Source organism: Ailuropoda melanoleuca, chromosome 2, assembly GCF_002007445.2.
Source record: "Ailuropoda melanoleuca isolate Jingjing chromosome 2, ASM200744v2, whole genome shotgun sequence".
NCBI classification, from domain to species: Eukaryota; Metazoa; Chordata; class Mammalia; order Carnivora; family Ursidae; genus Ailuropoda; species Ailuropoda melanoleuca.
Window position 1 is genome coordinate 79,247,963 of NC_048219.1, and position 12,488 is coordinate 79,260,450.

Here is a 12,488-nt window from a genome sequence, read left to right on the forward strand (position 1 = left end):
TGGAATTCTGTTGGGGGTGTTGAGCAAGAAACATAAGTGGCTAATTTGTATATAGGAGTCAGGAAGTCAGAAGGTGACATTTGAACAGAGACTTGAATGAAGAGAGATGCTCTGACAGCAGAGCATTTCTGGCAAAAGGAACAAGAAATGCAATCGCCCTGAGGCGGTAGTGTAGCTGTATAAGGCCTAGTAGCTAGCAGTAGGAGCTGGCGGTAAGGGAACCAAATTTGGAAGGGCTTTGGAGACCATGGAGCGACTTTAGAATTTTATAGAGAATATATAAATGGAGCATTAAGATTTCAACTACTATTTCAAGGTATTTTTATGGTATTGTTATAGTGACAAATCACCTCACCACTTCAAAGTATCTGACCTTTTTTAATAACTCTCGGAAAATAACATGGGGATTATTGACCATGACAGTGTTTTGGGGATCCACCTTTGGCATTTAATAATGACTACATTCTTTTTAGCCATTCATATAGAATTTCACCCTTGCTGTTGCATGTATGTCTTCACCTCTTGCCAGCTTTCACTTAAAAATTGGGGGATATTTTCATTTCTTTAATTGGACATTTTTCCTATTCTTTTTTTTTCTTTTTCCTTTCTTTTTTTCTTTTTTTTTTTTTTTTTAAGATTTTACCTATTCATTCGAGAGAAAGAGAGAGAGAGCACAAGTAGGGAGAGAGGGAGAGGGAGAAGCAGACTCCCCACTGAGCTGGGAGCCTGACATGGGGCTGGATCCTAGGAACTGGAGATCGTGACCTGAGCCAGACAGACGCTTAACCATCTGAGCCACCCAGGCACCCCCATTTTTCCTATCCTTGATATTCTCAATTTATGGGGATCACCTACTTTTTTTTCCAGCACTTTAATTATAATTCTTCAGCACTTAAGCCTGAATTCAAGTACTACTACTTGATATTCCTCCTCCTCTAACTTTTTTGCACTTTGTGTTTGTTTTTCTTTAAGACAATTTTTTAGTTTACTAAAAAATTTAGTTTACAAGCTTTTAGTTTACTTTTCTCTTTCATTTAACCAATTAACTATCCTATATGTTCTAGCATAAGGCACTATGCAGCTAGAAAGTAATTAAGGCTAAGCTCCTGGTCTAAAAGTATATGCAAAGTATAACTTTGAAAAGCCTTCCTTGTTACTTTTAGCATTGTACCAACTTCGCTTTATCCTGTCCTTTAGCTTCCTTGACCTGTAGCTTCCTTAACCCATTGCTTTCAGTTTTGATGTCACTGCAAAGCCTTTATGTTGTTTATATCCTCTTTCATCTTTTTTTAAGACTTTATTTTTAAGTAATCTCTATACCCAGCATGGGGCTCGAATTCACAACCCTGAGATCAAGAGTCTCATGCTCTACTGACAGAGCCAGCCAGGCGCCCCTGTCCTCTTTCGTCTTTTAAAAAATTAATTTATTGGATGGGAGATGTTGGCATGCTCCTTTTTGATTTTTAAAAATTTAAAAATTATCTTTAACCTACAGGTAATGAAGTAATGGGTGAAATAGAAAGGGGATTATGAAGTACTAACTTCCAGGGGAAAAAAGTCTCTTTATCATACAAGTAATTTATATTCTTTGTACAGCTTTTTGAACATAGAGATAAACCAAAAAAGGAAAGAAAAATATCTTGAAACACCAGAGGAAGTCCTAATTAAAATTAGTAGCTATACTTGTATGTAAATATATTTACTCTTAATAAAATAGGAATACATCATTGTGTGAACTTTTTTCACTCAACAGCATATGATAAACATCAACCTGTTGTCAACAGATAGAACACTTCTCAGACTTTTTGCTCTCAGATCCCCTTTACACTCTTAGGAATCAAGTTTTTATTTATTAGCTTATATCTATTACTAAATATTAAAACTTAAGAGACGTTTAAAGCATTAGTTCATTTAAAAAGAATTATTACATGTTTCCAAAACAAAAAAAAGAATTACGCAATTACGCAAGGGTTATGGGAAATGCACCCAGACAAAAGTGGGATAGACCATAGTCGCTCATCAGATTTGCCAGAAATAGACTAAAAAATAGGTTTGCTATCAAAGTAGGTTTACTAATTTCTTAAATGAGTGATTAACAGCAACAGTTGATGAGGACAGAAATATGATTAACTGCACATGCCAATGCAAATATACACATTTGGCAATCCATATAGGAACTGTTAGTCCTGTGTAGTATAATTTTCATGAGTCAAGCAGCATTTCTTATTTCCTAATTAGAACCGCTCTTTTTATTGTTAGTTAATATAAGAGCTTTATGGAGTATTCCTCTTAATCTCCACCAGTTTTCATCCCAGAAAAATAATACATTATCTGTAATTACCCTGTCATGGCAGGGTTCTCAAACTTTATGTACATAAGAATATTTTAAGGTGTTTGTGGTGTGTGGATTCCTCACCTCTGCTTCCACACACATACAGGTTTTGTTTTTTAAGTCTTAAAAAATCAGGTAGAGTTTTATAGCTCAAAGAAATTTTGCAGCTCTTCTCATCTCTTTTAGGAGTTGGATGATAATGAGGAAATTCAGGACCAAAAAAGGCTAGTAGTGTCTCTAGAATCACAAATCTAGTTAGTTAATGGACCAACACAGCCAGTAATTAGAATTCAGGTTTCCTGTCTACCTTGTTGCATCAGTCAGTAGGCCTTTCTTGACAAAGAAATAAGTTTGTCCATGGGACAGCTTTTCTTTTATAAGAGTGAAGTCACATAAGATCTCTTCTGTATAAACCAAAAGTTGTAAAGTGTTTTTCATCTTTGTCTTATTTTCTTCTTAGTTCTCAGCCTTATTTTCAAGATTCTGAAAGTCTTTTTTCTGCTTAGGAATGGTTTGACTTTGATGGTAGCCTTAATTTGATTGAGTCAGCAAGAATTTAAAAATGTTTGAAGGAAATTAAGAGGTCTTTAGAGGATGCCTATTTGGAAAACAGGGCACAGTTTATTGGTAGATAGATGTATCATGTTCCTCTTTGTCCCTCATCAGTGAGTTGAATCATCTTCATACTCATTATCATATCAAAAATTAGGGAATTTTCAACATTCTTTCTGTCATAGTGTGTTAGAATTATACTGTGAGACTCATTTGAGGTCAGTCCTAGTATTGCTAACATCATAAATTGTATATGTGTATTGCCAAATGATACTCCAAATTATTTCTTCTTTTAAATAGGTTCGTACATTCTCTGTATTTCACATTTGACTTGATGAGAGCTAAGAGATTATGGCAGACTGAACACATGGTTTCACCTCACCTTCTATGGCAAACCTTATTTGAATGAAAAGAGTAGGGAAAAATAGAGTGAGAGGAGAAATGAACTAGTAACTGTTTAAAAAGTGAGAGTGCCATCATTGGACAAAAATTTTTTTAGCAGTTCTTCACAGAAAGAAAGCAGAGTGGTAAATACATAGGGGGCAAAAATAAGATCAGAAGAAATCATAACCCAAAGCACATTAAAGAAAACTGTTATGGGAGTAGGAGCCATATGGAGGAACTTTAAGGAGCAAGAGAGAAAGGACTCAGAAGAGTCTTGGTGTAGATTAATTGGGGAATTGTTCTGTAAGCTAACTACCACTTGGCTCCTCTCTTCTCTCCCATTTGGCCCCTAACCTGCAGACAGAAATGCATTTGTCCTTAGAATATAGCATTGAGAATGAGCACTGAGAGAAGAGAGGCAGGGCAATACCCCAGGTAGCCTCTGGCCCTTATGAGGCTTGCTCAGAAATTAATCTCATACACGCTGCTCATACCCAGCAGCAGGTCTACTCTTTCCCTCCCCTTTAATCCCTAGAGACAACTTCAGGTAAACAGAATAGGTAAACTAAATTAAATTCAAGGAGGAACACCAAACATTTGTAGAAAACCAGTACTATGAAAGAAAAGCAAAAAGTAGATCTAAATTCTTGGGAAACAGTCCATAGAGCAAGACTTTAAAGTCAGTATAACTAATACACTCAAGGAGACTCGAGAATATTGTACACACAAATACAAAAGTCATGAAAATTAAAAATAGAACAGTTAAAATAATTATCTGAATAGCAAAATAGACATAACTGAAGAGCATTTTAGTGAATTGAAAAATGGGGCTCTGAGGCCTTCTCCCCAAATAAAGTATAAAATGACAAAAGAAGATAAAAATATAGGAGGAAAAAAATGAGACATGCAGGTTAGATCCTAAGATTTCAACATTCATCTCTAATAGGAGATCCAGAAAAGTAGAATGGCAGTAGAGGGCAGGAGAGGGCGTTAGAAAGAAGAACAGAAGAAATGTTGTCTATAGTACTCTTTAGGACAGTACAGTATAGTGTTTAATAGTTTGGGTGATAGTCATCTTTGTCTCGTTTTTAAAATTAGGGACACTGCTTGCACTGTTGCATCGTTATTAGGTTATTATTAGGTGTGCTGTAGAATTTTGTAGATAATCCTTTTTCAAGTTAAAGAAGTTTGTTCCTACCCAAAATTAGTAGTTTTTTTGTTGTTTTATGATATTTGAGTGTTGAATTTTGTCTTTTTTTTTCCAGCATGAGCTAAGAGAATCACAAGGGTTTGCTCCTTTATGCTGCTTTATTAGTATTGAACCATCCTTGCATTGGGATAAACACTATAAGGGGCACCTGGGTGGCTCAGTCGTTAAGCATCTGCCTTCGGCTCAGGGCATGATCCCAGAGTCCTGGGATCGAGCCCCACATCAGGCTTCTCCGCTGAGAGCCTGCTTCTCCCTCTCCCCCTGCTTGTGTTCCCTCTCTCACTGGCTCTCTTTCTCTGTCAAATACATAAATAAAATATTTAAAAATAAAAAAATTTTAAAAAACCACTATAAACACAATTCGGTACCCTACCAATTTACTAATATTTTATTTAGTTTTGCTTAAATCTTTCTGTGACTGTGGTATCTTTTGGGAAAAGATTTAAATTAGCAATAATTGCACCTCGAATAAACCTCATTGGCTACGATACTGCCACTGTGCAAAGCTATGACTACAGTATATTTTGACCAAAAACTGATTATTCAACTTTTTGAAGAAAAATTAAAACTTAAAGCAGCATGGATATCCCCAAATTAGGACAAAACTATATTGATGATAAAAGTTTGGGGATATTTTGTGAAAAAAAAATTTGCTCCCAAACAGTAAAGTTTAAAAGGAAATGTTATTTCAAGAATGTGGTGAAATTTTTGTAATCTGTTAATTCCGTCTCCTTTTATATATTACTTTTATTTTATTTATTTCTCTTAGGTACGCATAGCTGCTAAATTCATCACTCATGCACCCCCAGGGGAATTTAATGAAGTGTTCAATGGTGAGTAAACATTAGTATTTTAAGCTCCCTTAATTACATGTAAGTTCTCTCTTTTAATCCTTAAAGCACATTATAACTATAGTTAAGGAAGTAAAGATTCAAACAGGTGAAAATAACTTACCCAGTGTCACCTAGCTAGTCAAGTGTCAGAGCAAGGATTCAAACCCAGGTCTGAATCAAAAGCAAATTCTTAACCCATAAATTAGGATACCTATATTATGTGAGAAAAGATTTGATGTAGATTAATATGATTAAGTAGAGAAGCGATATTAAATTGTTTTCATAGTTTTTTATCTATCATTATAAATCATAGCTTAAGCTTCTTCAGTGCTTTCACTCAAGACGTGCCCATAATACGTATAAGACACTTTCTAGAGCCATTTGGGCTGAACTAACTGCATCTGGGAAACTTGTTACATATACAGCTTCCAGGGTTACCATCCTCTGAAGATTTCTCATTCATTAGATGTGAGGTGGAATTGGGCAGTCTGTTTTATCAAGTTCTCCTGGGTGATTCTGAGTCACAGCCGGTTTGGGAGCCACTGTTCCAATACATTTATAACCTTCTGTGCTATTCACTGGCTTAATGTAATATAGAATGAAAAATGTGGATGAGGCATCTTGAACTTCATGATAAAGTCAATCATTAAAATCCCATTTTAAGTTGTTAAATTCATCGTAAAGTTCTTTGTGCATCTTGGCTCATTTGAGCAAACATTTATTTTGAAATTCTAGTTTTACATTAGATGGCTACCTACTTAAGAGGAACTATGTGATATTCATCTGTACTTGGCCCAGAGCGCCCCATACATCACAGAATAATCAGTAATCTCCACCGATAAAAATCAGTGATGTAGAGAAAGAGTAACCAGGAGAACATATAAACATTTACTGTAAGGAGTAAATAATACAGTAGAAATAAATGCAGACATTCTTCCTTATAGACTTGTTTGTGGATTTTGAACACTAATAGCAAGGGAAACAAATGCAGCCTTGTTTTCTCTGGTCTTTTTTTCCATATCGACCAAATATAAATTTTCAACAACTGAGCTTCTAGGAAATTTTCCTACGACTTGAACTTTATCCAGCTGATTAGCTCAGATAAATTCTTGTCTTAACAAAATTAACGGACTTTGTAATTAGAAGTCCCTTGTTTTATTTCTGACAACTGAATGTACTTTACAGGAATTTCATGAGAATAATTGATACGAAAGCATTAGATTAAGAATTGGCAAGCTACTAAAAAAAAAGAAATTGGCAAGCTACTTGTGGCACGAGGGCTGGTTTTTATTGGCATACTACACATTGGCCTCTGGCCAGCCTCTTCTTTCAGAAGCCCTAAGAGTCAATGGCCTTTGGCTTATAGTTAGTTTTCCCTATTGGAATTAATGTGTAGTAGTTTCTTATATAACAAGGACCTCCTCTTCCAAAAGAAGAGTGACTAGACTCTTGATACACAGCTTTTTAAAAGGATATAGTCCCTTACATTAAATTCTTCGTAGAAAAATATATTGGGTAATTTCACTGCCACTGACTGAATTTTGCCCAGCTTTCTTGGTCTGATGTTAGAGAAAAGCCTCCAATTGTTACTCTCATTTTAAAGGATTCTTTAGATACAAAATTAACAGTTCTAACTATAACTTTCTTTAAACCATGTTTTTCATTTGCCATGAAGTTCTTTGAGAAGTTGTTGGATTATTGTACCACAAATAATTATATGCAAATTTATGAACATTAGCATCTGTTCATTTGCATTTTTAGAATTTCTATGTAGGGGTGCCTGGGTGGCTCAGTCAGTTAAGCATCTGCCTTCGGCTCAGGTCATGGGATCAAGCCTGCTTCTCCCTCTCCCAACTGCTCCCCCTGCTTGTGCTCTCTCTCTGTCAAATAAATAAATAAAATCTTTTTTAAAAAAAGAATTCTATGTGTACATATGTCTGAAGACTAACTTTGCAAAGCCTGATTTTTTAAAAATTTTTAAGTTTGTCCTCTACTGAACATTTTAATTTTAACATCTTTTAATGTTTTTTTCCCCTCAGATGTCCGGCTACTACTTAATAATGACAATCTCCTCAGGGAAGGGGCAGCACAGTAAGTATCCTTCAAGATCCACTTATATTTTATTTTAATTTTGGATAAACTATGTTGATAACAAATTTGTACCCCGAAAATTAAGCTTAAAATAAAATACTTCAATATAAAGCAGTTGGTTTTAGCAGTTTTAGTTGTATTTTTCCTGGAGAAAACATGCCATGGTGTTTTACTTCCTTTAAGTTTATTATATATGATCTTACTTTTTTTTCCTTTTGCCTTGATTTACCTGTTAAAGCAGAGCTTAATATGAGCTGTTAGGGTTTCTTCTATACTCCTTTTAGTTCATGTTGAATTTTTTTTAAATGCTAGCTATAGAAAAATTAGGCTACTATTGAGGAATAATCTTCTCAAATTGCCACAAAATAGTAGATATTCAGAAAGTGCCTTAATAGAGTTAACTGTAGAATGTTATTCTACATGGTTATTCAACCCAGTCATTGATTCCTTGTCACTATCAGGCTAATTAATCTTTCTAAAATACCATTTTCATTTTGTCTTTGTCCTCAAAACCATTACAGTGGCGTGTGTTTTTTCTTTAGATCCAAACACTGTCTAGCTTTCAAGGCCCCCTGTTATCTGGCTTTATCACTACTCTCCTTTACATACAAAATTCTCTTTCAATCACTATCTGTCTAATTGGCCCAGAGTTCCTTTGTAAAGAGGAAACCAGGAAAGGATGATGACTGGGAAAGCGTGAGGTAAAGAGGATGGGACAGGATTTTGATGTAAAGCAACAAATAATTATCATAAAAGCATTTGGTATGATATACAGTTGGTTTAGATTTTAGCTATAGAAAACTGTCTTAAGAGCTGCTACCTGAGAAATAGTCATCTTCTGCCCTGTCCATGCTGCTTTTTTGGAACTCATTTTGGGACCAGATTCTGCAAACCCTAACATTTGTACAGCATCACTATAATTGTCATCATGAATGCTGTTCTAATTACACATTGATTTAGGCACACACCAAAGATACATTCTAATGCTGGTTTCTTTTAGATGCATAGAATGCCATAGAAAAAGGGATTCATGATTTGCTAGTTCAACGCCTGTCTATCTCTGCCCTGTCATTGAGAGAACCTTATCTACATTTTGTCAGCAGATGATTATCCAATCTGAATGCCTCTAATAATAAGGAATTCACTATCTCACAAGGCAAATTCCTTGCCTGACACATATTGGTCTTAGTTGTATCCTTGAGAGCTACCCAGAATAAATCTACAGTATCCTTAACGTGATAAGGTACTGCTGAAGAGACGGGGAGTGGAATGCCAAGACCCAAGATTGATTGCATCCTGAGCCTATTGTCCCATTTCCAGTTAGGAGTAACAGTAGAACTGGGTATTTAGTTCAGATGCTTTAATTGACAATAAAGCTTTGTTTTTATAAATATTCTGGTTCTTACAGATTCTAGATTTTCAGAGAACATTCTTACTAAAGGAGAACTGTCTTATGCCCAAATATTTGATTTTCCACAGGGATGAAAAATTCAGTTTTTTTCCTGTAATGAGGTACTTCAGTTCCTTGGCCATAGTCCTCATAGTAAGCATTCAGTAAATGTTTCAGTAATCATCATCCTCATCATTATTGCCTTCTATATAAAATGAAGGAGGCTTGAACGAGTTCACATTTACTCTTTCCTGGATTTCTGCCTATGCTTCTGATCTCTAAAACCATTCTCTGATAATTCCCAGCCCTTCTGTACTAAGTAGGGTGTTGTAGGCCACAGAGAGGATTTTATTCTGAAAGGGAGGGCAAGTTATTAGTGTTTTTAGCGGAGAATGACTCGATGAGATTGTGTTTTAGAATAATCACTGGCTGCTATGCAGGGGGCAAAGATTAAAGGAAGATGAGTAGTTAGAAGACTTACTGCAGTAGTTGAGAGATAAACGGCAGTGGTTTGGACTAGAGTGGTAGTAGGAAGGGTGATGAGAAGGAATCAGATTCTGAATATGTATTCAAGGTAGAACCTATAAGATTTGGTGATGGCATGTGAAATTTGAAAGAAGAATCAAAGATGATCCCAAGTTTTTGGCCCACACAAATGGTAGAATGGAAATACCATTTTCTTGAGATGGGATTAAATGTTAACAAATTTGATGTTGGTGTTTGTAATCTATAATCTTAGGATGTATTTTAGAATGGAATACTTATTTACTCCTTAAGCTTTTCTTAAAAATAATAATAATAATAACCCACTTTCCATGAACCTTTAGTTTATATTCTTTTCTGAAGAACCACTGTGTTGAGGACTAATTTTGTTAATGTGGTTGTGGTGTTATGAGGAAATAGTTAATTAAAAAACACAATAACAACTTAAAATGAAAAGATTGAAGATTAGCTTTAAATATCTGTTTCTTTGGTTTCTCTTGAAAAGTCTAGGAAGTATTTAATAGTCTGCTTAAAAATAGTGGTCTAGTAGGTGTTTTAGTAGGTTAAAATTGGGCTGGAGTGGTGTTTAACTCTTCTCTTGGCAAGTGAATTCTGTGAGAGGACTGATACTTTGTAAGTTATTATGCTTTTTTACACTGCAGCTTATTTCCATTTTTCTTTCACTTTATCTTTTTGCTTACTTCGTAAGATGTACTAGGGAGCCATTGAAAATGCAGTTTTGCAAATGTAGCACTGGACAAGTAAACAGTAATATTAGGCATGCACTTTGATTATTCATATATCCCCCTTTTCAGATAATCTCTTATGCCTTAAACTCTCATCTGAGATTTGACTCATGCTCAGCTCTTACCTAACCCTCTCCCCATGTCAGATGTCTTCCAGTACATTTAATTGTGATCTCTCCTACCTGTCCTGCCTCAGAGCCAGAATAAAGAAGATAGCATTGCTAAAATAGTGCATCAATTGAAGATCTTTTTTGAATTACTGAAAGCTTTTGTCTAAATGATTAAAACTGTTGGTAATTCACAAAAACTGGATTTCTTAAAACTTGGGAATAGTCTAAGGGGGATTTCTATTGGAGCCTAGGAGTGCAGAGGAAAAGGTAATTTCAGAGTTTAGGGCACATCTGAGATCTCTGTGGAGAAAGCTGGAAGGCATTAGGAAAACACCAGTTGCCTAGAGGGAAAGGGAAAGAGCACCAGAGAATATTTTCTCATTCTCTTTCACTATTATGTGAATTACCTTTGTGTTTATGTATAATTCTCCCCCCCTTTTTTTACTTTTTAAAAAACAGTGCATTTGCCCAGTATAACATGGATCAGTTCACGCCCGTGAAGATAGAAGGATATGAAGATCAGGTAATGATTGTTCATTTTGGTAGGCTGTGCCTGGGTGGTAGTAGAAATCTTAGAAACCAAAGCAGATGTCTGAAGATAAGATGCTGAATAAATTCATGTCTTAGTTTTCATAGCTTCTGCAAATATTCTACATATCAGGAAATTCTTCCTCTCTCTCATAATACTGGGAGTTTCTTTGACAGGAAAAGAGAGCTGCCCCTAAAAAGAATAGTGAAAATAAGAGTTGAGTTTCACACAGATTTTATAGCTGTATGTAATTCTCCTTGGTAAAAATAACAGGAGACATCAAATTTGACATTGTATAGGAAAATAGGCATCCCTATTCAAATAGAGGAACAAAGCAAATATTTCCATTATTATCATAGTTAATAACATTGTATGACAGGATCTTCCATATTCATTAATGTACACTTCAAAGGTAATATTTCACTAAATACCAAATGTTTTGTAAAAGTCTGAATCTTCTTTGAACTCACAAATCTGCAGAATTTCTTCTAGGAAAATAAGTATGTAAATATATTAAAAAGATTATTTGAAGCAAGGTTTATAATAGTGAAAAATTGAGAACAATCTAAATGCCCAACATTAAATTCATTATCTGTAGACCAAAATACCATGTAGTCATTGAAAATCAATATAAATACTGATCTGGGAATGTGCTCCTTTTGGGTGCGCATACACTGAAATATTGATCTGGGAAGATGTTTGTGATATGTTAAGCTAGAACACATAAAGAAGCATATGTAGAATTGTGCTGGTAAGTGAACTTAATATATCAGTGCGGTTTTTTTTAAGATTTTGTTTATTTGAGAGAGAGAGCGCAAGTGGGGAGGAGGGTCAGAGGGAGAGGGAGAAGCAGGCTCCCCACTGAATAGGGAGCCTGATGCGGGCTGTATCCCAGAATCCTGGGATCATGACCAGAGCCAAAGGCAGACGCCTAACCAGCTGAGCCACCCAGGCATCCGAGAATCAGGGCCTATTAAATTCTGTGAAAAGTACACCATTATTTTATGTATCACTAAGAAAAAACACTGCCAGTTAAACTCTGACACAGTCTTAAGATGCCATCAAGTGTAAGATGCATCCCATTTTATGAAATGTTAAGTCATGGGAGGACATATGCATCTTAGGAGTCAAAGCTATATATAGATGTACATAGAAAAGGAAATGTGGGAAAATATACACCAAAATGTTAACTGTGTGTTAGAATTACAGGATTACTAGAATTTGTTTTGCTTATTGTTTGTTTTGGTTTATATTTTTGCTTATCTTAATTTTCTTAATGAAAATAATTACAAGTATAAAAGATAAACACTGAAAAAATGATAAAAATTCCTTGCAATTGATATTGTATAATTTAATAATAGAGAAGAATTATTGAAATAATATGTGTCCAGGTACATGTTATAAGAACATTCCCATATACCAGTAGTAGCTAACTTTAAAAATATAGTCAACAGGAGATTGCATTCTTAGCCACAACAGCAACAACAAAAAGCCATTACCTGGACACTAAAACAAGGAAAGATGTATAAATTATTAAAGTAGTTGCCATAGGGGCACGCCTGGGTGGCTTAGTGAGTAGACCATGCAAAACTTGATCTCAGGGTTATAAGTTCGAGCACCGTGTTGGGTATAGAGATTACTTAAAAATAAAATCTTTAAAAAAATAAAGTAGGTACCATAAAACACACATACTCACAAAGGAAAAAAGACAAAAATAAAGTAGATGGCACCCCTGCATATAATAAAAATTGACTATAGTAGATTAAGTAGAAATTTTTGTTATGTAAGAAGTCCAGAGATAATATTAGAGAGCTGTTATAGTAGCTCC

At 35.1% G+C, this 12,488-nt stretch overlaps 1 protein-coding gene and 1 pseudogene across 1 annotated transcript in view; one reads left to right on the forward strand and one right to left on the reverse strand.

Moving 5' to 3' along the window:
- Positions 1 to 12,488, forward strand: part of CAPZA1 (capping actin protein of muscle Z-line subunit alpha 1) — a 46,905-nt gene that overhangs the window by 16,529 nt on the left and 17,888 nt on the right. The window contains exons 3-5 of the mRNA XM_002918249.4: positions 5,248 to 5,311; positions 7,351 to 7,402; positions 10,591 to 10,654. Of these exons, the coding sequence (XP_002918295.2) occupies positions 5,248 to 5,311; positions 7,351 to 7,402; positions 10,591 to 10,654 (180 nt within the window). The remainder of the gene's footprint in view (positions 1 to 5,247; positions 5,312 to 7,350; positions 7,403 to 10,590; positions 10,655 to 12,488) is intronic.
- LOC117801359 lies at positions 4,858 to 4,986 on the reverse strand (annotated as a pseudogene).